The following is a 23,406-nucleotide window of genomic DNA, read 5'->3' on the forward strand; positions in this document are numbered from 1 at the left end:
TATAATAGCTTGTACTTACATAATAGCATAGACTTCTATGTGCCAGGAATGATTTTAAGCTCTTTTATATGAGTATAATTCACTTAATCCTCACAGCAACTCTAGGAGATAGGTGAGCACTGTTATTATTCCCATTTTACATATGTAAGGATAGAGGCACAGGGAAATTGAGAGAGAAGAAGGACAATGCAATTATTTAAATCATTTTATGTCTTACATTGATGGTAGCTATGAACTCCTGGCCTTCCATTATACCTCATTCTTTTATATGTTTATAATATATTAGTGTAATATTTTAAGTGAAATTTTGTCTATGAATTATTTATATTAAGATTTTGCTGACTGTGTAGTTTATGGAGGGTCATTTGGGGACAGGCCCGAGCTAAGTGAGGAATGTGCTATGGTGGATGAGTGGTTTCCGGAGAGGATTGAGATGGGTCAGAGAATTGGAGAAGCTAACACAAATGACAATTGCTAACAACAGAAATAATTCTGAAATTACATTATGGTTCATTATGACCATACTTCAAAAGGGTAAAGATGCTGGCATATAGGTGCTTAGTTGTTTTGTGGGGGAATCTTAAAGGCAAAAACTCATTTAGCAAAGCATCATGAGAAAATTTCCATTCAAAGTAGAGATGAAAGCATCGTGATTTCTAATTACTCTCTGAAATGACTCTTTATTTAGGTCTTCACAGAATATGCTTCTGCTTGAAATCCATTGAATTTATTTTCATTTTATAAATAGTAGCTTTGAAGGGAACATAGCTCGTGCTGTTACCAGCGACTAAGTTTGAATTGAACCAATTACTCAAATCATGATGGATCTGAATTAGTTTTCTTTGTGTTTATGAAAACATGCTTGTAGAGTTGCATTTTTCTTTCTCACCATTTATCAGTAAGAAGAAAACTCAAGCGTTTTAGACTAACACTATAATTCCATATGATTGGTTTACAGGCAACATTGAGCTATTTTGATACTCAAATGGATTGTGGAAAAGACTTCTGGATATTGGGTGTTTTCACCTTGAGAGGCAGGACTGTGTGTGGAAACTGTTACTGTACTTCAGCCACAAGAGACCTGATCGTCTCTTCTGCCCCCCCAGAGGGTGGCAAGCACACATGATAGAACTAGGTAGAAGTTTCTGCAGCTGGAAAGAAGATTCCCCACCTCCTGCCATGCTTCAGAGCCTTCACTCCTCAGATTTCAACAGCTGACCTCTGCCTGTGGAGGTGAAGACTTGAGGCAAATAGTAATGTAGAGTTACCACCATTTCTGCTTTCTTTGAGAGAAGCAGTGTGAAGGCAATACTGCAGATTCCCCTTCCGCCTGAAATATATCCAAGAATGCTCAAGAAATTGCTTTCGTTCTCCAGATAAAAACTACCTTCTCATTTTCTTCCTGAAATGTTGGTGAAACCATTCTACCCTGGAAGAGTGGAGTTCTTGAAGGGCTTTGTGCTCCCTTCAGTCTTCCTGATGAAGATGGTGGTGTGCTCAGGTAAGCTCACCCAAGCCTGGGAAGACAGGATGAAATTTTTCTTGTGTGCATATGATAGACATAGAATCCTAACATTTTAGGTCTAGTTATCACCTCCTTAATTTAGTGGCTGAGGAAAGCGGGACCCAAGGGCTAGCTTGCTTAGGATAACTGTCCCATAGCCACTGTAAGAATACAAATTGCTTTTTTTTAAAGTTTACTGACTTATTTTGAGAGAGACGGAGAGAACGAGTGGGAGGAGCAGAGAGAAAGGATCAGAGGATCAAAGTGGGCTCCATGCTGAAAGCAGAGAGCCCAATGAAGTTGTGAGCCATGCGATCATGACTTGAGCTAAAGTCAGATGATCAACTGACTGAACCATGCTGCCATCCAGGATACAAGTTTCAAACTTCCATGCACTGCTTTACATCCCACGAGTCCCAACCCAAAGGATCTAGGAGTCTTCATGTTGTCAGGGGTCGATGACACTGCTCTGAATGAGTTACCATGTGCACAACTGCATCACATTCCCTCCAAACTGCAGCTTGTTTGCAATCTGGTTATAATATACAGCCAGAGACTCAAACAATTCTCTGCGAAATAAAGGAACTCAGTATTCTTAAGCTATCAGAACTCTGACTGCCTTATTTATTGATACCCCCTGCAGTAAAACATCACAGAGATGGAGCGAGGAGCTCTCTTTTGGTGCCAAGCTAATTAGAGTACAGTTACGAGAAATGGTTTTGTACTACTAAACACAAACATAAAAAATATTGATGGAAATTTCTTCTTTTATAAAGATATATTTTTTAAAACTTTTTAATGTTTATTTGTTTTTGAGAGAGAGAGAGAATGAGCAGGGAAGGGGCAGAGAGAGAGGGAGACACAGAATCTGAAGCAGGCTCCAGGCTCCAAGCTGTCAGCACAGAGCCTAATGTGGTGCTCGAAACCACCAACCATGAGATCATGACCTGAGCCAAAGTTGGATGCTTAACTGACTGAGCCACCCAGGAGCCCCTCAAGTTAAAATATTTTGTGGACTTATGAGTTAGATGATCTATACCCCCAACCAACCCCTGACCCAGTGCTACACTCAGTGGAGCCATGTATGATGCAACATTTCAACTTGAGAGCAAATTCAAGTGTCTCAGTGTGAGAGGTGGGGACAGGTAGCAAAGGTCCAAGGGAACTCAGGTGTCCACTAGTTGGGTTAGTGGTCTTGCCACAGTGGCCTCTTCAAGACCCATATTTACCTCTTAAGTCTACACATGAAGGTAAGTGGGCCAGTCCTTGTCAATAACACCAAGATCAAGTGAGGGTGTTTTGTTTTGTTTTGTTTTGTTTCAGTAGCTCTGAGGAATGTTTTGTGTCTGCACTCAGGATGGCATCAGGCTTATGTTCTCAGAGGACAGAGAGGAAGCAAAACCATTAAGCAATATTTATGCCTTACAGTCTCTTTAGTAGTCTGAACTAAACTTCCACCTTATTAGAAATGTGGCTGCTATTTTTGAATGCTGATTCTACATGTCTCCAGCAGAGGCTGTGGCCAAGTTCAGGGTGGCTACAAGGATTTCAGAGAGGTGTATGGTTAGGAAAAAAACAACAACAAAACAATAAAAAAGAACATGGAAGACAAAAACAATCTGATTAATAGAAGGTTATTTTTGAAACACTGCAGGTAGGTCAAAAAATATGAAAAAGGAGTACCCACATGACTTTTCTCTAAGTATCTCAAAGCTGAGAAATGGTTGGTTACCTTATCAAGGAGATCCAGCTCACTGCCCTCCACCTGCCTCTTGGTCTCACCCACGCCATGCTCCCTCCTTACTTCTGCTGGCACAAGACATTTCTGCAGACCAGAGGATCAGTGCTCAAACTCTGATCTGATGCAGTCTCTGTAGTGTCCACATCTACTTTCTCTGCCCACTACGCATTGAATATTTCTCCAGAGTACCCTATCAGAGTTTGAGTTATGCTGAGACACCATGTCTATTTATCTGAGGCTCTACAAAAAAGAGGTAGGCAAAAATATTATAAATACAATCTTTGTGCTCTTGGGCAAATCATGTCATCTCCCCAAATCTTGTCTATGTAGCTATAAAGTTGGAATAATAATATTAAGTATCTTGGATGATATGGCTCCTGTGAGGTACTGGCTGTGATACTTGATCCATTAGGGACGGTGTTTGGGTATGGGAGGGGATCTACAAATGTCAGGCTGTGACTTTGCCCTCTAAACAAGAGCCAAAGAGTCTTGGAACTGCACTGGAAGGGCAGCATGCTGGATGGACTGTGTTATTTTGTCAAGCTAGAAAGGAGACAGGACACTATCCAAAAGAGAACCCAGGAGAGGAGAGGCTAAAGAAACCCAGGCATTGAAATCCAATCGGAGGCTAGGAGGAAAGGGGAGACGAGGGGGGTGAGGCAGGAGATCCAACCAAAGTCAGGGTGAACTGGAACAAGGACAAGATGGGAGCTCCTGCTGGTAGAGGATGAAACTCAAGGACACTGAGATGAGTGACAGTTGATGCTTAAGAAAGTTTGTCAGGGGTGCATCACCTATGGGAAGTCACTGTGTAAAGGGTAAAAGTCTAGTTAAATGTAGTGGTAGACTATGACACCATTTGACAGTGTCCCATGTTCCTGCCTAGGGAAGAATTAGACTACTTAGCCTATGAAATTCAGATGCGGCCATGAGATTTACTTTGTCCACGTAATTTAAGCCACCTTATAGAGGCCTTAAGAGCCAAGACATGCTTTGGTAGGTTCTCTTTTCTCATTACCACTTTGGCTGGCAAAGTATGGCAATAATGGTACAAGAGAAAACAAGTAGAAAAAAATACAACTATCATGTTTATTTAGGACAATTTGTAACAGAGAATGTAGTCTGTGGGTAAATTTGTTACTTCTGTTAATAACATAGTTAGTCCAAATAAATTAATAAATTAATTAAGAAAAGGCTCAGCCTCCTTTATTCTCAAGTATTTTCTGGTCTAATCAGAAAGTGAAAACAAATCTACACGCGCACATGAAAACACCCTACTTTCACTGGATAAAATAAGTAAAAGGGTATAATTCTTGCCATTGTAAGAGTTTAAAGACTAGGGAGACTGAAGGTACAAGATTGCTGAATTTTATTATTGCAATTTTATTGTTATTCTAATTATAATTTTACTGTTGCTTTTGTGGTGTAAGATAATAAGATATAAAATGAGTGGCTGTTGATTGGAGTTGCAAAAAAAAAAAACCTGTTCCATTGTTTTTCTTAGTCATATTTAGTTTCCTGAGACACATAGCTTTTGAATGGACGACATAATGATGGAAGAAGGGTAATTTGTTATTTAAGAGAAACAGATGCCTTAGGAAAAGCTGTGGTTCTGGAGCGATGGGACTCCAGAATGAGAAAGGTTTGGGGGGGAAATAGATGTAAGGAGCTGTAATCAGGTAGATAGACAAGTCTTGGACTCCATCCCTAGATGGAAATCAAGACAGAGCTCCAAGAGCCAGCAAGAGCTCATCTGAGATCACAGAGGCTAATTTTCAAAGGCGGGACCAGGGAAAGGCTGACTGTTCATGACGAATTGCCCATTCCGCCACTGACTTGGCCTAGAAATGTGGGCATGTGCAGGGAGCGGTAGAGATTTTTCTTCATCCTCTTCTCATCTGCAAACACAGCTTTTCTGGGCTTATACATTAGTGATCCATAGTCCACTGAATATTATGTTGGCATTTAACCCAAGCCCCTAACCATATCCATGATATGCAATACCAATTGCAGGACTATTGGCAACACTGAATGTTCATTTTTCTCAATTGACTCCACATCCATTTTTGAATTAAGAAAAATGTTGAGAACAAGAGCAAGGACCCTTCCTAATAGCGAGGCTGGAGGGCGTTCTCAAGGTGATGAAAGCAAAAGGAAGTGAGACTTAGTTCCAATCTGCTCTGCCTCGGGTACTTTAAGGGTGCTGTTTTCCAGCATTTCAAATCAAGAGTTGCCTTTTTCCCAAGCTCTTTGAAAATGTCTCCTGTATTAATATTCGATCTCTACTAGTGACCCATACAACATTTTCACCTTGCCATTAGTAACATACACTGAACTTATTGACGGCTGTCATTGCATTTGTTATATATGTAATTCCTGCAAAATCAAGTTTACAAAAAACAAAGTTTTTGATGATTAAATATGGTGTCTAGTGCTTCAGCCAAGAAATCATTCTAAAAAGATTTCATTTTTCATAATATGAAAACATTCATCCGTTTTTAGATCAACAATGGGAAAATTCACCGAATACATAAAAGTGGTATTTTGCTACTACTGATGACATATAATCTACTTCACCACTTTCTTCAAACATTTCTGAAATTTAACAGGGTATAAATATATACACATAAATTAATGAACAAATAATTGAACACAAGTTAGCTAGCTAGCAAGCTAGAGAAATAGCACATATAAAAAATAGATGTCTGAATGATACGGGGAAATCAGGGCTATACTTTAGATTTTATTGCATTGCATGTGATTATAAGAAATCACGTTTTAAGTGCGTACAAGATGTTTGATGAGCGCCTAGGATTAGTTTTACTTCCCAGCAGAAAGGACTACAGTCCTGAGTCAGGAATATTCAGGTGTTCAGGGAAACCCTGGTCCCCAAAGAATTATCCACTCATTTGCTGCTGGACCCTAAAATGCCATCATAAAGAGACTCACTGCCTGGGTTTCAAGCAAAGGTTTTCTTTCTTTTTTAATGGTTTGCCCACATTACTCTGACAGTTTTTGCAAAGGGAAATGGCACATAGTTAAATGATATGCACATGGTTAAACAAATTGCTTAGGAAGGCTTATAATGAAAAGTAGTGCTTCTGTGCCCTCCCCTCCCCTCTCAGGTCTAACCTCAGGCAGAACAAAATTTTAACGGTTGCTCTTTTCAGGCCTCTTGCTTATTTTCTTATTAACAAATTGACCTCAAACTTGCCTATTTTATCAATGCTGACATTCTCTTCTCCTACCCTGCTGTCCTAAGTGACAATCTGGCTCAGTCTTCACCACCACCTCCCCTGATAATTACATCAGGGTCCCCGTGCCCAGGGGGTACTGACTGTACAACCACAAAGCACAGGGTGGTTACTCGCTTGTCCCCAGAACTTGGACTTCTTCTTGTCTGTAGCCCCCTTTCTCCTTCCTGAGCTTAGTCTCCCCTGCGGACAGTCCCCATCAGTCCCAGCCGCAGCTCCCCTCTGCGTGTTTTCTGAGCTGCTTCCCCAGTCAACCCTGTGTTCATTTCCCGTCCCTGAAACAGACCAGGCTCCTTTCTGCCTCGCGTTCCACCCTGCTGCCTTCGTCGCTATGGGCTTTTATTGTGGGCACTGTTCACTACCACTTTATTGGACATAAGATGGGGAGGAAGAAAGAGAAAAAGCACGTATTTTGAAAGGAAATTTCAGGCAGAAGTTGTGTAAGCAGGATATAGTACATTCGTATTTCTAGTGATGGGCCCATGGATTTAATCAAAGAACCTGGGATACCCCCAGTGTTAAACTTAACCTCTTCCCTGAAGAAGTTAAAATGCCTAATCTTGTGGTGAGCGTAGCATAATGTATGCATGGAGTTGTGGGATTACTATGTTATACAGCTGAAAATAATGTTACATTGCATGCCAACTATGTTCCAATTAAAAAATAAGAAACTAAAATGCCTAGTTTGGCCAATCAAGGAGGGGAAAAAACCAATTAACTTTATCATTTTCCAAGGGTAGACTTCATATGCTGCATGTCATTAGTCATATCGGTTTCTTATTCAAATTACAGACTCCTGGGCTTAATGAATTTAAAAAAATGTGGGTCTATAAAAAGTAAAAAAAGTGGGCATGGACATTTAACAAGCTTATGAGATAATCTAATATCACATATAATAGAAATACAGATGACTGATAATATCTACACACTTAATATATATAAATATAAAATAGATATTGTTTGCAGGCAAAATTATAGATGGTAAGCTGCTTATCAAAATTTGAAATGTAGGATTGGAAAAGAAAGATGTACTCTTAATGTCTGCCTTCTAAAATAATATGCCACATGACCAGAACTTTGGATCGATCTCATTGAAATTTTGAAACATTTGTAAAGTTAAATGATTTTTCAAGCAGCAATTGGTGACATCATCCACTGAGGCAGGTGAAATTTGCACCCAGTGACCGCATATCATAACTTCTGTTTATGGCCATTTCTTCAGCTTCCTTCCCATCATTTCCACAAGCTGAAATATCAGAAATTGAGATTGGTTTTTCATAAACTTTTTTAACCAGCGGTTTTAAACTACCTTGGATGATTAGTTTTCTCCTATGCCTGTTTTCAAATTGATTTTCAGCAGTGAGATTTTTTAGTTCCAGACTTTCGTCGGGTATACAAGTCAGGCTAACGGAAATAATTCTCAGGCCTATTCTATTTTCTAAATCATCTCAATGTTTTAATCTGTCAGTCTTCAAACTTTCCATGCAGTAGAGGTCCCTTCTAATGTACAGCTGCTGAACAGAAAGAATAGTGTCAAAATGAGAGCATAAAAACTTAGAGGGACGGTTTGTATAAAACTCTAATTGGCACTTTATATGACATTTGAAAGGCATTAAGTATTTCAAAGTCATTAAGAAAACTGTTATTATTGTACAAGTCATTGAAAAAGAATGAATTTACCCGCCAGGCTGCTAACTTCTCAGTATGAATTTCTTTTGAACAGTGAATAATCCATAGTAATGTTCTCATACTTTCATGTTGTAATTAGAATTAATATCGGAAAGTTTGCAAATACTGTCTCTAAATAGAACAGGGTTGGACATCAGCATTTTCATGATGCATTTTCTTCGTTGATACTTTTTTTTTTTTTTTCATGCTTATTTATTTTTGACAGAGAGAGACAGAGTGTGAGCGGGGGAGGGGCTGAGAAAGACAGACAGAATCTGAAGCAGGCTCCAGGTTCTGAGATGTCAGCACAGAGCCTGATGCAGGGCTGGAACCCACGAACTGTGAAATCATGACCTGAGCTGAGTTGGATGCTCGACTGACTGAGCCATCCAGGCGCCTCCCCCGCCCCTTTTTTTAAAATTTATTTATTTTAATTTATTAAGGGAAAAACCTGTTCTTTTTACAGGAAGTCTGAAATCCTCACAGGTATCACATTCTATCAATGTTTTGTTTCTTACAAATACATTTTCACTGAGTTGCAGCATTGTTTGTTCCTCATTTCATTTCAAATACTACTCTGTTCCAGATTCATTAGCTGCTAATTGAGCATTCAACATATCACAGATGTGATGGGTACAAAGATGCATACAAGAAAAGATCAAACCAGGAGGCTGCCAATTTGTGGCTGGACTTTCACCTGCTTGCTTTTAATAATGCCTGAATATAGATCCTAATTTATAGGCTTGGTGTGAATATTATTACACCTTCCCGACTGTTCCCTTGTGCTTTGAATGTTCACTGACCTGTGAAGATAGCTGAGTGGATAAATAAACTTATACTTAGACCCGGCAAATCAGAGGCCTATTAGAAACAGAGCCTATCTTGATTTTAAAAACCTTTAAATTAAATTTATTAAATTAAATTAAATTAAATTATATGATGTATTGATTTACTTTTGTAGCTAAGAAGAGAGAAATATAAAAATAATACATAAACTGACTTTCACTTTTGTCCTTTTATGAATTAAAAGTGGTGAAGCCATTAACACGCATCCTCGCCCGCCTCCTTTTCCTTCCTTAATTTCATATTTGTTGGCGGTTCCCTGAGCTAAACTTGGCTTTAGTCTCTAAGGGCAGATGAGAGATGAGAGAAGGAGGTGCCAAGGGGGCATCAGGGCAGAGGGGCAGACCAAGAAGGAAGAGGGTTGAGATATCAGTTCTGTGTCAGCTTTACTCCGTGTGTCCTTTTACCTAGAACTTCCCTAAAGAGAGTGGACAGCTATGTTCAATGCTGCCACAAGGGGGGCAACGCTGGAGACAATGAGAAGCCGCAGATGAGCTTGTGAAACCAAGTCCTGTAGAGGAATGAGGACATAATTCAGATGGCTGCTGGCTGAGCAGTGTGGAGAGGTGTGGGAGCGGGAAGCGGTGAAGGTGGGTGGTCCGTCCAGAAGCGTGACCCACTCTGCTGGACAGCGACCTCCTCCAGCTCCTCACCGGGGAGCCTCCCAGTGGTACATGCAGTGACCACCAGAACAAACTCACGCGCGAACTGACTTCCTCATTTTTCCTTCCTTCAACACCCAACATAGAACACACCGGACGCTTGATGAATGAATTGAGTGAATGCTTCTGGACTATGTGAAAGAAAGATGTCTGCAAAGAAAGGAAATAGATTTTTTTTTACAAAGAATCTAGTGGTGAACGTGAAAAGAAAGTCATGTTTCTGTTTTGAAGATCAGTTTGAAGACTATACCAAGAATCCATTCAATTCTGAGAATTTGGCAGTCAGAAAGAAACGCAATAATGATAATGTTGATAACAACAGTTTTGTGTTGGCATAAAGCCTGATGGCTCATGAAGCATTTTTTTTAACAGTCATTGTCTTTTACTTGATGAAAACGTGCAACATGGAACATTGAGGAAAGAACTGTAATCTAAAGAATAATCAAGGTGACACTTGAAATTGCAGTGCTGAAAAAGTTCTTAAAATAGATTTCTAGGGGTACCTGGGTGGCTCAGCCGCTTGAGCATCCGACTCTTGGTTTTGGCTCAGGTCATGATCACACATCTCGTGACATGGAGCCCCACGTTGGGCTCTGCGCTGGCAGTGCGCAGCCTGCTTGGGAGTCTCTCTCCTGCTCTCTGCCTCTCCTCTACTCACATGCATGCTCTCTCTTTCTCTCTGTCTCTCAAAAAATAAGTAGTTTTAAAAAGTAGATTTCTAATAATATTGACTCATGATGTTATGTGGTTAAAAAGAAAGACAGAATTAACACCAAGAAGTAACCCTGGGATCAGGATGTATGAGAGAAGCATAGCTTGAGATCATTCTGTTCAATACAAATCCAGATAATCTGAGCTTTATACAGCTTTGTGTAGCTTTCTAGGTTCCCGATTTAAAGCTGGAAGGCAGAAATGTGAAAGAGAATTCAGAGAAGAGATAAAAAGGGTATTAAAGAATAGAGAAATAGGACCTGCAATGAAATATTGAAAGAACTCAACATTTCATTAATCCTTATTCACTGTTTCAGAATTCACGATGAGTCACAAAATGTAGCTGCATGGGGGAAGGGCTCACTCCTATAATTTCAATTACAAGGATCTTATAAAAGAAATATCCAAACTTCACTGTAGCATCTTCACCAAACGTTCTTTGGTGTACCTAGCTCAGCTTCCTTCAGAGAAGAGCATTCTCCCAAAATTGTGTGGTAGATAACAATGGACTTTCTGCAGCTAGGATGTAATGAAAAGAAAATATGCCATCCCATTTAGACTAAGTAAGCAACGGAGACATTAGTTTAAACAGAGGTTGTCAGAGTAGGGTATGGAATCTAATTCTCTGGAGAGTTTTAAAAATAGGCCAGGCACTCGTCTCTCTGGGCTGGCTTCTGCCTGCGGGGAAGCTGAAGGGCAGCCACGGCCTCTCATGTTCCCTTCCACCTCTATGAGTCTATAGGGTAAAACAATATCCAAGGAGGCCTCGTGGGCAGGGTGAGCTCGCAGTAACGCAGGCTCATTTCTAACTAGAGCGCTTTCTCACATGGAATGATAAGGCGGGTGGGGTCAGAATGTTCCCTGAATCACGCTCTGTTGGCATTACAGAGACAGGTCCCTCCCTCTACCAGCACCGACGGCTGAGAAGCACAAAGGATACCAGTTAGTATTGAATGATAGTGCTTTGTTGGATTTCATTTGTCCCATTGTTTTGTGTGTGTGTGTGTGTGCGCGCGCGTGCATGTGTGTGTGTGTTAAAAGACAGTCAGAAAAAGTAATTGGCAAGGAAATTCAGTTAAAAACCTTGAAAACACATGTGGAGAGAACCTTCGTATTCTAGTGGGGTTAGCTTCTAATGTCAAGCATTTGATTCTGACATTAGATCATAACATTTGGCATTGACATTTTCCTGGGTCTGAGGTCTATCCAGGATTGTTGTCTGTTGCTAGCAGATGGAAATTTTCTTCTTAGAAAATGAGCTCTGTTCCAGTCCCCTACAGCTACTGGGTAATGGCCGGCTTCTCAAAGAGCCGAAGAGACAGCAGAGCTGACAGGCACAGTCAGAGAGAGCTTTAAATATCATGCACCCCATCATTTGGTGGGTGGGTGTTGTTGCTAACTGTGTTTCCACTTCAACAAAGAAAGTGGTGAGTTGCCAAAAAACAAGGACGTTCCATCTTAAGGACTGCGTTGAATTTTTTCCAGAGAAGCAGGCTTTTTTTTTTTTTAAAGATGAATTTTATCCTAAAACATTTTCCAAATTTATTTAGGCATTCAATCCAAGGAAAATAATTTAAGTATTGTGCCATGTAACTAGAATCTGTAGAATTAGAACAACTTTCTCTCACCAAAGCTCTATTTATCAACAGTCTCTGACAGTCTGTGTGGGGTGGGGTAAGGGCCAAGGTCACAATTATGCAGGCTGGCCAATGATACGCTGGACTTGAAAAACTACAGCCTAGGAAGTTTACAAACAGGTGGTAAAAATATGATTTTTTAAAATTGTTCTTTCCTCTTTGCCTCCTATAATTACTACTTTTCCAAAAGGTCAGTTTTGTTTTCTTCGGGAAAAAGAGCCTTTCCTTCATTTCCCAAACACTATGTTGATGCCCTTCCTTAGAAATCTTCCTCTTAATTAAGTTGGCCCGAAGGTCATAAACCATAATCAATATGGAGGCTGGTTGCTGCAAGGTGCTAATTGACATCCCCAAAGAGGAATTGTGTCAACAATCGATAGAGAAGAACAGAGTGCTGGTAGATTTATGGCTTTGATTTTGAAAAGGTATTGGGAATGCCCTGTGATGTTTTCCCCCGGACTCCTTTTGAATGTTAATGCTTTCTTGAAGATGATTTCAGACACACTGCTAGGATACTGCCTCTACTCACTGAAGCAGAATCCTCAGAAGAGTTGCTGAGGCAGAACTGAAATCATGGCTCGTCACAAAGAAGCAGCCGTACTGGCCCGCTAACGATGCCTCACGCGGAAAGACGATGCTCCTGTAACTCGGGGGTTTTAATGGGAAGTTTCTAAGCCTGAAACAACAGCTTTAGAGCTGGGGTGTGCCATCAGCTGCTTGCAGCTCCCACTGTCTACTGCTTCACCACAGCTTGATCGGGAAGAATGGGAACTAAAGAGGCTTCTAACTACCTGTAACTGTTCCACCAGGAAATGGATCAAGTGTTTGTTCAGCCAGATCCAGGTACTTGACCAACACTGTGTCTTTGATGGGCTAATTAATGCTTTTCTCTAACTTTACGATTCATGCATGAGCAATAATCACATAGATGCCTTTGGATCCAAGTTCTGAATTTAGATAGGGATGTCAGATAAAGTCTAATTAAACAGTTGCCGGGTAAAGTTAATACGGGGGGGTGGGGGGCATGTCACGTTGCCTTTATTTTTAAAGCATGCTAAAGTTGATGATGCTACTGATACTGGATAAGAGAGTGGTAAAATAGGCTTTTTTTTTTTGCTAAGCTGCAGTAAATTATTCTCGCAAGCTATATGCCCATTATAGTATTTTTTTTCCATTCACCTAAAACGTCCAACCTTCCAAAATGTAAAAGGGATGTTTTAATTTGTTCACAAAGCATCACAACTCAACAACTCATAATGATGATGCAGATCGTCCCCGGTGCCCCTGCCTGGTGAGCCCTGTGCAGCCTCAGCCCTGTGAGGTATCAGCAGGCACCCTTTTGCATGAGGAAGCACACAAGGAAAGAGAATGAAAACGGGTTTTCGTATGAGGTTAAAAGTTCCAGTTTGCTACTGGTGCCTTCTGGTACCCCCGGGTACCGACTGGGCACTCACGTGGGATTTTTCTCAGCAAGGCTGCAGCCTTGCCCTGCAGTCCCTTTACAACTCTTCTGGCAGATGTTAGGAGGAAGATGAAGACGGGGGAGAAGCAAACCTGAGGTAGGGCTCTGGCTGAGGAGAGAGCTTTTGTTCTGACCCAGAGCTGGTGAGCCGGGAACAACAGGCTCTGCCCCCAAACCCAAGCAGACACCCGCAGGCTGACTTTGCAGTGACAGTCAGAGGGAACAGACCTCTCATTGCAGCAGTGGGGGCTCGTGACAGTTCCAGAACTGCCTGTTGACATTTGTCACTGACCACATTTACGTGTATTTAAAGTCACTGTTTCAGGGCTTTCTAGGAGACTTGGGTCTATTTGTTCAGTGTGTAAAATAATATCTGTCCTTAGTCATGCTGCGAATTGTGAAACATCAGTGCTATTGTACTGGATCAAGAAGTCGGTATTCAGGAAAGAAAAATATGGAGGTTGCCATTTATTTATATGAGCAAAAAAAAAAAAAAAAAAAAGAACAGGGAGCAGAGGGGAGTGTATGTTGGTTAAAATACATGAAGTACCTAGAAAGAGCCAGGAAATCTTTACCTGAATTTATTTCTGGGCTGGTCACCAAGAGGGCCATGAGTTCTCTGAATTTATAGGAAATGTTTCGCATCCCAGTGTGTATATCCTGGAATGCAAATGACTGTTCACTGGGTTCCTACATAGAATTTCTACAAGATTCATAGGGAATAACTTCTGTTTCTGTAGTGATTTGATTACTTGGATGATGAGGGGCTCTTGTGGAGGGCTCCCAGTTGGCTGTAGGGCAAGTGTATAATCCGGCTGACTGTGGTGTTTACACGTCCGGGGTGGGTGGGCTGGGACAGAGGGAGGAGTGTCTCTCCAGAGACTCCAGTTAGGCACACAGCAATGCAGCTGAGGTTTTGTTTAGCTCAAAAAAAGTACAGGTGATTCTATTTAGCCTCAGCCTGAGGATATGTATCACGTTAATCACCCAAAGGCATGTTAACATTTCAACAGTCAGTTTCAGAACTGTTGCCGGATAATGCAGCACTTTGAGGAAGTTTGCCTCAGCCGGTCACCTGAATGCAATCCTGCCTACCCAGCCGATTCCCTTCATGTTAGTCTACAGACTGGTCTCATGAGTCTGCCACATAAATATAAATAAGGTGCATAGGATGTCTTTGTAGCACAGTGTCCTGTCCGTTACATGTGAGTGTAAACTGCACAGACCTGTGAGCGTGCTGGCTCCAGAGGCACACTGTTTTTACATCTACTTTTGGAAAACATGTCGAGTCACACAACCAGGTTTCTGGCTTAGAAGTTTTAAAAATTAGGTGCGGCGCTTACGTGGTTTAGAGGTACAGAAAAATGGGGCCACTATGGCCTATCTGCACCCTGCCCACCATTAGCAGCCGGGGAATGAGCGACTTTTCTACTCATTCTGACATGCCGGAGAGAAACTTGCGAGTCAGCAATCTTTGAGAGATGCTTCTTCTCCGGTAACTGATTTTTATGATTTTGGGCAGTTTACTTATAATCTCCATTCCCTGGTGTGGATGTTTGCATATTAGAAATTAGAAATAAACCTCATTTTGTGCAAAAACACGGCATAAAGAGGAAAGACTATTCATCATCACGTATTTATTGAATGCTCGCTATGAGCCGGGCAGGACTCCACATGCCATGCATCTATTATAACTATTATCATTTGTAGCCCATGGTGGGAGAGGGGGTTTGGGAACGGATCACCACAAAGGTGAGATGGTGGGATCAAATGGTCCACAGAGTAAGGTGCCAAATGCGCTTAACTAATTCTGTTGCTGTCACTTTAAAAATAAGAAAAGAAATATATCATTGCTTTAAGGTCTATTTTCTACAGATAGAATAATTTTCCTTATTGTTAAATTACATCATGCTATGCTAATAACATGAAATGTCCAAAGAATCCAAGCTTGAGGGAGGGTCATGTTAACATTCATAGTTTCCAGGTAGGACATCGGGGATTCAGGATATTTTAAATGGCTGCTCTTCCCCACCAACAAAGCCAATTAGTTAAGAAAGGCTTGAGGCCTGAGACAGAAAGGCAAGTGCTAATTTTTCTGTTTGATGGGACCCTGTCCATCAGCACTGAAACCAAGGAAGATGCATGAAGCCAAATAACTGCTTTCAAATCATGAAATCCGAGACTGATAAAGTGTCATTGTGACCCAGACTATCTATCTGTATTCTTTGAAATCAGATCTGTTGCAGACACGACAGTGTGACATCCCAGTCCGGTTGGACCACCTGTGCTTTTTTACCCCTTCTTTGTATCACCTCACACCTCCAAGTTCGAATTCAGTTCCCTGGATGGTGAGGGGCCGGAGGTTTGATTCAGACTCTATTTAAAAAGCCAGTGACCCCAGCAGCAAGGGATTCCTCAAGGAGCTTGCTGTTTACTAAGACAGAGTTGAACACCATGGAGACTTGTCCTGTGAGAGGTGCTACCTCAGGATGCAGGTGCGGTGCTCCCGGGGACGGGGCAGGAAGCACCCTGGCCGCGCTGGGGAAGGGAGAGACGGAGGCCCCACCAAGGAGGTGGTATTTGGTGCAATCCCTGAGGGAGGGAGCGAAACCCTCAGGCACGAATAGAGCGAAGAGGAGGGCATCAGGCAGAGAGCATCATGACTAAAAGCTCAGAGGTGGGAAACGTGGAGGAGTTCAAAGAACAGCCTGTGTTAGGTGGAGTTGCAGAGCAGACCCAGTGAGAACCGTGTCCTCAGGTGTCTACACACTCAGTCACACGTAAGTTTGTGCCTATTGGTCATTTGACTCTGGACCAAATGCAATTTGATGTTTGTTCTTTTTGAAACTTTTTACAGAAATGAATTAATGTCTTACAAACTTCCATTGGCAGAATATAAACTAAAATCTGTCTAGAAAACAGGGGTATCGGGTCTGTAAGGGGGCAGTTAGTGTTCTTGGACATTGGAGCCCAAAGGTTTTTCCAGGGAAGAAGTGTTGATCTGAGCTGAGAACGAAGACTCTGGACGCAGAATGTCGGAAGCATGAGGAAAGAAAGAGAGGCCTCCTTGCAAATTTTTCTAAGTAAAGCGAGGGGCTACTAGGGATGATGACGAAGGCTAGGATGAACTGCTCATTTGGGGCATCATAAGGAATGCAGGGGTTTTACACTTTGTGACCACCACAGAGTCCAGGGAGTGTGACTTAAGAAAAAGGATGTGTTATATGATTTTTGAGAATGGCTTCTTTTAACTAAGTCTTCCTTGGTCCAGTATTAAAATTAGACTTTACTGTGTCCGGAGCACACACCAGTGGGCCTGCCAAGGGAAGATGTGGATGTGCCATGGACAGGGGTGCCAGCTAGGATGAAAACCCTGCTGTGAGTCGCCGTGGTCCCTCACTACTTAAAACAACTGCCTTTTGTTATTGTTAGCACTTAGGATGATAGTGTCAGAATCCTTTGCAGTGATTTACTTGCCCAGATTTCTCTATTCAACTCAAAGGAAGATTTCATTATTCAGGTAAAAGCACTGGTGAACATTTTCTAAGGATCTTTTTTTTTTTTTTTTGCCAATAAGGGACATTTCACTCTAAGGGAGGCATTTTAAAAGATTTTGATGTCTTTGAATATTTTTTTTACTGTGGCAGTCAAGTGATTGCATTTATTTCTTTTTCTGCATCTTACTCTATCTGCTGCTTCCTTTCACTTAAATGTGTCGTTGAGCTTTCCAAATTTATAAATTATTGATTAGCTGATTGCGGGTTTAAAATCAAGCAGGCTCTACCAGGGATTTCAATCTGTCCCAAGCAAAGCTGTGTAAGACCTGGCTTTTCTTCCTGGATCTCTGTATCTGCCCCACTGTCCCCTGATAAACTGTCTCCGGATCATCTCGTTTATACCCACCATCCCCCTCACTCCCCAGGACTTTCCTCCTGGGCCATCTGCCCCCAGCACCTCATGTCTGCTGCCCCCAACCCCAGTGGCCCCTCACTTCCAGCAAGACCCTGCAGTCTCCTTTCTGTCTACCACATTTTTCCTCCTTCAAGTAAGAGCAGTTTTCCTAGACAAATTCCTGCTAATGTGTCCATGTGTCATCCTCCTTGGTAAAATATTGCAGTTTAATAAGAAGCCTTGATGATCTGGCCAGATGAATTTATTTTAATAGGAACTGGGTTATCGCAGTATACTGGGAGTGGAGAGGCTTGCAATTTATAAAGGGCTGTGGAGTTCTTGAAATGCTTTCATCTCCGTTTTCTCATCAATTTGGTTTATCAGCAAGGGGTTGGCGACGAAGGGGTTGGAGGATATATATTTATATTTTGGCAGGCTTTCCAAAACCATGGGATAAGGCTCTAGCGAGGGTTAACCATATCCTTGCATCTGCCTTTAATCAGCATAGGGTAATAACACTGCAAATTAAAACTGATTTTTAGATCATCCTAAGCATTGGCTTCCCTGGGAAGAAGCCCAGCTCCAGACTATCAACAGGGAGACAGAAGAGGGAAATGCAGCTGATAATGTGAATCAGGATGACTAGGTAACTTGCTGGGCCTTCTTGGAATGATTGCCCATCACTGCAGCCCCCAAACGAACGGCGGACCAGCTCGAAAGCCTGAGTTAGGGAGGAAGCCTAGGAAGTATGAGATGGGGAGCTAGGAGAAAAGAAGTTGCCTTTTGCCTTGTGTGAAAGACAAGGCTGGAGAAGACGGCATCAAGGTGGCCTCTCATCAAGTGGACACCGGAGGTGAGAAGGGAAGGTCTGACCAAGGTATTGCTATATTATATATTATACCCCCTGATTTGTGGCGAGGGGATCAACACAGGCTCAAATGGTTCTATGTCTAGTTCTTCACTGTTTTCAGTGAGCTTCACAGGTCCAGAAATCTTCATGTTGTGGGTGTACAAAGTTAATGGCCTTCACTTCTCCTGTATTTCTTTCTGGATTACATAATGTTTTCATAAAGAATTTCCTGGACATGCTTTCCTACCTCAGCCGTGTTAAGAACAGACAAAGAGCATGGACCTGGCCTCATTCGGGCTGGAAGGAAAATGGACAGAGAGTGGGATTGCAGTAAGTCAGTGGAGAGGGCAGGGTGAAAGTGAGAGGGTCCTCATAGGACATAGACAGACAAGAGGGACGATGGGAGGGATGGCTTAGGCATTTCTTCCTCTATCAGCATGTGATTTTCTTTTGACCCAGCCCTTGGTGATTTACTTTTAATTTTTATTTTTTGACAGAATGAGGGTGTGTGCGAGAGAGAGAGGGAGAACACAAGCAGGGGAGGGACCAGAGGAAAAGAGAGAGTTAATTTTAAGCAGGCTTCATGCCCAGCACAGAGCCTGATGTGGAGCTCAATCCCACCACCCTGGATCATGACCTGAGCTGAAATCAAGAGTCAGACCCTCAACCGAATGAACCACCCAGGCACTCCCCACTTAGTGAATTTTATACTTGGTATGAATAAGTCTAGTTTGGATATTTTCTGGGAGCGCAGATGTCCTGTTACTGGTGGCACTAAGGACTGCTGTCTAGGAAGTTCTGGCCACCCTGTCCTGCCCCCTCCTCTCATCCCAGCGATCTACTGGAAATTAACATCCAATGTTGGGAGGGTGCCTAAAAACAAGCAAACCAAACCAAACCCAATCCATCAACATCCTCTATATCCCTAAGGAGCATATTTTTAAGAAATACTGTCAACTTTTATCATAATCTTACTTCAAAATAAAAATGAATGATATACGAATCTACTGCAATGACTCCAGCCTTAAAAAAATCATCATAGGATTGCAAAATATTTTTCCCTCCTAACTGGTAACTCCTTCCTCCCAGACAATGGTTGTAAATCTCTTTATAAACTGTGTCTTAAACTGTGATTTTATGAACTTTGAAGGGTCCTCATACAGGCAACCCATTATTATGTTCACTAATGCAACGATTATAACTGTAGAAATATTGTATTCAAGCTTTAGGTCATCATTTTCTATTTTCAGTTTGGTTGCTTATTTTCATTGAATATCATTATTTTAAATCCATGTTAATTCCCATAGCTGACTACTATGTTCTGCAATTTTTCTTATAACAGACTCAGATATAGATTTAGTTCAAAATATCTGAGGTTTTCATGGCCTTTGTGGATGCTCCTACTTGCCTTTTTTTTAATTAAAAATATGTGTTTAATGTTTGTTTTTGAGAGAGAGACCGAGTATGAGCAGGGGAGGGGCAGAGAGAGAGGGAGACACAGAATCGGAAGCAGGCTCCAGGCTCTGAGCTGTCAGCACAGAGGCCAACGCGGGGCTCGAACCCACCAACCATGGGATAATGACCTGAGCCAAAGTCAGACGCTTAACCAACTGAGCCACCCAGGCATCCCCTCCAACTTGCCTTTAAAAACAAACAGTAATATACATATATCTTAATTTATCCACCAGTAAAATGGAAATAGTGATAACTTATCTTTTCCCTTCTCTTCCTCTTTTTCAAGTGGTCTTAAACAGTAGGAAGCTACTGGAAAGCTTTTTTAGAAAATGCAGCCAATCAATCCCTTTCCCTAGCTCATTTCTCGAGGTGCTTCTCAGGGTCAAGTATTGAACCTTGTCTTTGTTGTTTGATGAAAAAAGACAAGCAGCAGGAACTTGATGGTCTGAGAGTCTGAGACGCCTCCTTTCCCCCTTAGCCCGGGCAACAGCAAGGAAAGAAGCATGCTGGCTTCCATAGGCAGTTCTTAAGTGAAGCCACTCTTGGTTTTGTTTGTGTATCTTCTTTGTATACTTACCAGTGGGTTTTCACAGACATTCATCCTCATTATAGCACCATGAGATACACAGGCATTTCTGATTCCATTTTTACAGCTTAGTGACTGTAAGGTCCCACACGCATTTAGCAATAGAATGGAGGCCAGAGGCTGGAGCCCAGAACTCAATACTCCCTGGAAGTTTCTATACTAAGCACCATTTCCAGCCTCAGTTTCCTCCAGCTGAGGCTATAGAGGTTTTGGCTTGTGATCACGGAGCTTGTAGGAGAGGCTAGCCTATGTTGTGTTTAGTTAGAGTCTTGGCACATAGCTGGTGTTCCCTCAATGTTATCATTATAAGAATGATGTGAAAGTCATATTATTGGAGGGAGCCTGGAAGGGACTTGGCAGGGGACACGGGCTTTGGATGTCAAGTTGGCAGCACACCCTGAGGTCAACATTACCTTGCACGTTTCTCGTCGTCTGTACTCTGGTTGTCTTCCCTGCCCATCCCTCCTGGCTCCAGGTGGCTAGTCTGAGGACAATCTGGTAATTTCATGCAAGAGTAAAACATTCTTCCTCGCAATTACATAGAATTTAGCATCTCTGGTGAAAAAGTTTAGAGGTTCCTTTTTCTCTCTGCAAAACATGACTGTAAACACAGAAATAAAGTTGTTCTTTGTAGTTTATTCCCATTCCTTTCCCTTTCTTTCTTCTTGCAGATAACTCAGCCTCTCCAAGGTGCAGCAGCCACCATGATCTCAGCAGACTGATGATGGAAGAAAAGGAAACTGGGAGATCCTGTGCTCGAGCTTCCCTAGATGATGGATGGAGGACAGCCCGTCCCTTCAGCCCTCCTGCCCCTTGAGAACACCTCGTCAGATTCTAGCATGTCTCTGGAACAGAAAACCACGTTTGTTTTTGTGATTTTGTTGTTCATTTTCTTGGGCATCCTCATTGTCAGGTGCTTCCGGATTCTTCTGGACCCATATCGGAGCATGCCGACCTCGACTTGGGCTGATGGACTTGAAGGGCTGGAGAAGGGGCAGTTTGACCATGCTCTTGCTTAGAGGAGGGGAAGCAGGATCCCCTCCTGAGGAGGTGAAGTGCAACATGACTTGGCAAGGAATTCTCTTTAGTCAATGTTCTAAACATACCAAGTTTCAACGACACCTGGTTGTAGTCCTACAATCCCTCACTTATTAAACATGCCGTTGGGTTAAAAAAACATTGGAGGGTACGGGGGGTGGGGTGGGGTGAAGGTTTCTAACACCCTCCCAAAACAGGAAGGCTTGCATTTCTATGTTTACTCGATGAATGAATACTTGAATGCGTGTGGTGGTGAAAGCAAGAGCATCAGCACTGACACAAACTTTGCCATAAAGTGAAGTGCTCTCCCACCCAACCAGAGAATAAAGAAGAGAAAGGTTTGGAAATGAATCTGGTCACAGGGCCACGAAGAGACTTCTTTGCTCTGAGCCTGCCTCTCAGTTTGTTTTATTTTCATGGGAATCCAGGACCCTGGCAGAGAGTAAGGAAGACCATGCTGAGCGACCCAAAGGAGACCCCTATTCTCTCCTATAAAGCAAGCAGCTTTGGGGAGCAAGAGGGTGGGGGGCGCTTAGCACAAAGAGTTCCATCCCTAGAAAAGATCAGTGAGGATGAGCTCATTTGATTTCTCAAGTACAGCTGAATTCAAAGGCTTGTGGAGGCTTGAAAACTCTTACCAGGCCAAGTACATTCTAGGTATTCGTGTTAATAACCTGTGTAGAGGTAGCGATACATAACATGAATTTACTTTCCTCACCCACATGGTTGAAATACTGGGTTGCAAGGGAAGCTATGAGTCGTGGTTTTAAATAAGAAGTTAATTGTTTAGAAGAGAAGACTTCCACGGTCTTAAGAGGAATGTATGTTTATGACTGAATAGAGAAGCCAAATAAAACTTTTCAAGAAATGGTAGCATCTCGTCTCCTATTTTGCTGAGACAAATGCACTGGTGGCTGTTTGTGACATGGAATGCGGAGGACGGACAGTGCCCTGAGAGACAGAAAAAGCTGCAAGGTCATCGAGTTCATCCCTCTCGCATTTCAGAAAGGGCTCCCACAGATCATCCTGCCCGTGTGCAACCTATATTCAGCACTATTTACGACCCTGTAAAAGAGGGGTAAGAAAATCTCTTATTCCAACTTCTGTTGTAGGAAAACATTGTACCTAAATGAAACTCTTCAAGCTGTATTTACAATCTATGGCATCTAATTTTCTCCTCAGTTAGCCATCCTATTTTTTTATTACTAAAAAAAGAGTTAAAAAGGTCAACTATGCCTGAAAAGGCAGCCCTTAAGAAAACTACTTTATGGCCTCCCTGTCCCCCCACCCTGCCTTTTTCTAACATTCTTTGGAGGGCTGGCTGTGCAGATTTCTCCCCTCCCCATGTTCCCCTTGACTTGAAAATCAATTAATTAATTTAATTTTTTAAAACAATTCCTACACCCAACGTGGGTCTTGAACTCACAACCCCAAGATCAGCTCCTCCAAATTAGCCAGCCAGCTACCCCTCTTGAATTTAAATAAATAAATAAATAATGGCTTTGTTGAAATATAATTTATATACCATCAAGTTTACACTTTTAAAGTGTCCAATTCAGAGGCTTTTAGTACCTTCCGAGAATCGTGTGGCCATTACCACTCTCCAACTCTGGAATTCTATACCCACTAGCAACGACTTTCCATTCCCTTCCTCCCAGCCCCTGGCAATCTTGAATCCGCTTTCTATCTCTGTGGATTTGCCGATTCTGGACATTTTTTAATATGTGGAATTATAGAATATGTGGCCTTTTGTGTCTGGTTTCTTTCACTTAGCATATATTCAAGGCAGATTCATGTTGCAGCGTTCCTTTGCATGGCCAAATCATAGTCCATGGTTTAGCTGTACCTTGTTTTGTTGGTCCATCCACCATCATGGTTCTCCACTGGCTAGTCTGAAAAATGATGCTGTGAACAATTGTGTACAATCTTCGTGTGTTTTCAAGCCTATGTTTTCAGTTCTCTAGAGTATACTCCTAGGAGTGGATTTGCTGGGTCAAACGTTAACTCTGTGGTTTACCTTTCTGAAGAATCTGAGACTGTTTCCCAGAGTGGCTATATCATTTTACATTCCCACCAGCAATGTATGGGACTTTTGATTCTTTTC

At 42.0% G+C, this 23,406-nt stretch overlaps 1 protein-coding gene across 4 annotated transcripts; it reads left to right on the forward strand.

Moving 5' to 3' along the window:
* The first annotated feature begins 1,453 nt into the window (after positions 1 to 1,453).
* Positions 1,454 to 22,175, forward strand: CTXN3 (cortexin 3). 4 transcript variants are annotated; one of them, XM_029941844.1, is made up of 2 exons: positions 1,454 to 1,501; positions 20,936 to 22,175. In XM_029941844.1, the coding sequence occupies exon 2, from the start codon at positions 21,035 to 21,037 to the stop codon at positions 21,281 to 21,283; it is 249 nt and encodes an 82-aa protein (XP_029797704.1). In that variant the 5' UTR covers positions 1,454 to 1,501; positions 20,936 to 21,034; the 3' UTR covers positions 21,284 to 22,175. The 4 variants fall into 4 exon arrangements, with proteins under 4 accessions (XP_029797704.1, XP_029797701.1, XP_029797702.1 ...); XM_029941841.1 differs by lacking the exon at positions 1,454 to 1,501 and adding an exon at positions 12,391 to 12,863; XM_029941842.1 differs by lacking the exon at positions 1,454 to 1,501 and adding an exon at positions 16,185 to 16,262.
* The last annotated feature ends 1,231 nt before the right edge of the window (positions 22,176 to 23,406 follow it).

This window comes from Suricata suricatta, chromosome 6, assembly GCF_006229205.1.
Source record: "Suricata suricatta isolate VVHF042 chromosome 6, meerkat_22Aug2017_6uvM2_HiC, whole genome shotgun sequence".
Taxonomy (NCBI): domain Eukaryota; kingdom Metazoa; phylum Chordata; class Mammalia; order Carnivora; family Herpestidae; genus Suricata; species Suricata suricatta.

Bases quoted from the DNA above. Each gene is read 5' to 3' on its own strand.
- CTXN3 (XM_029941844.1), top strand. From the start codon at position 21,035: ATGATGGATGGAGGACAGCCCGTCCCTTCAGCCCTCCTGCCCCTTGAG.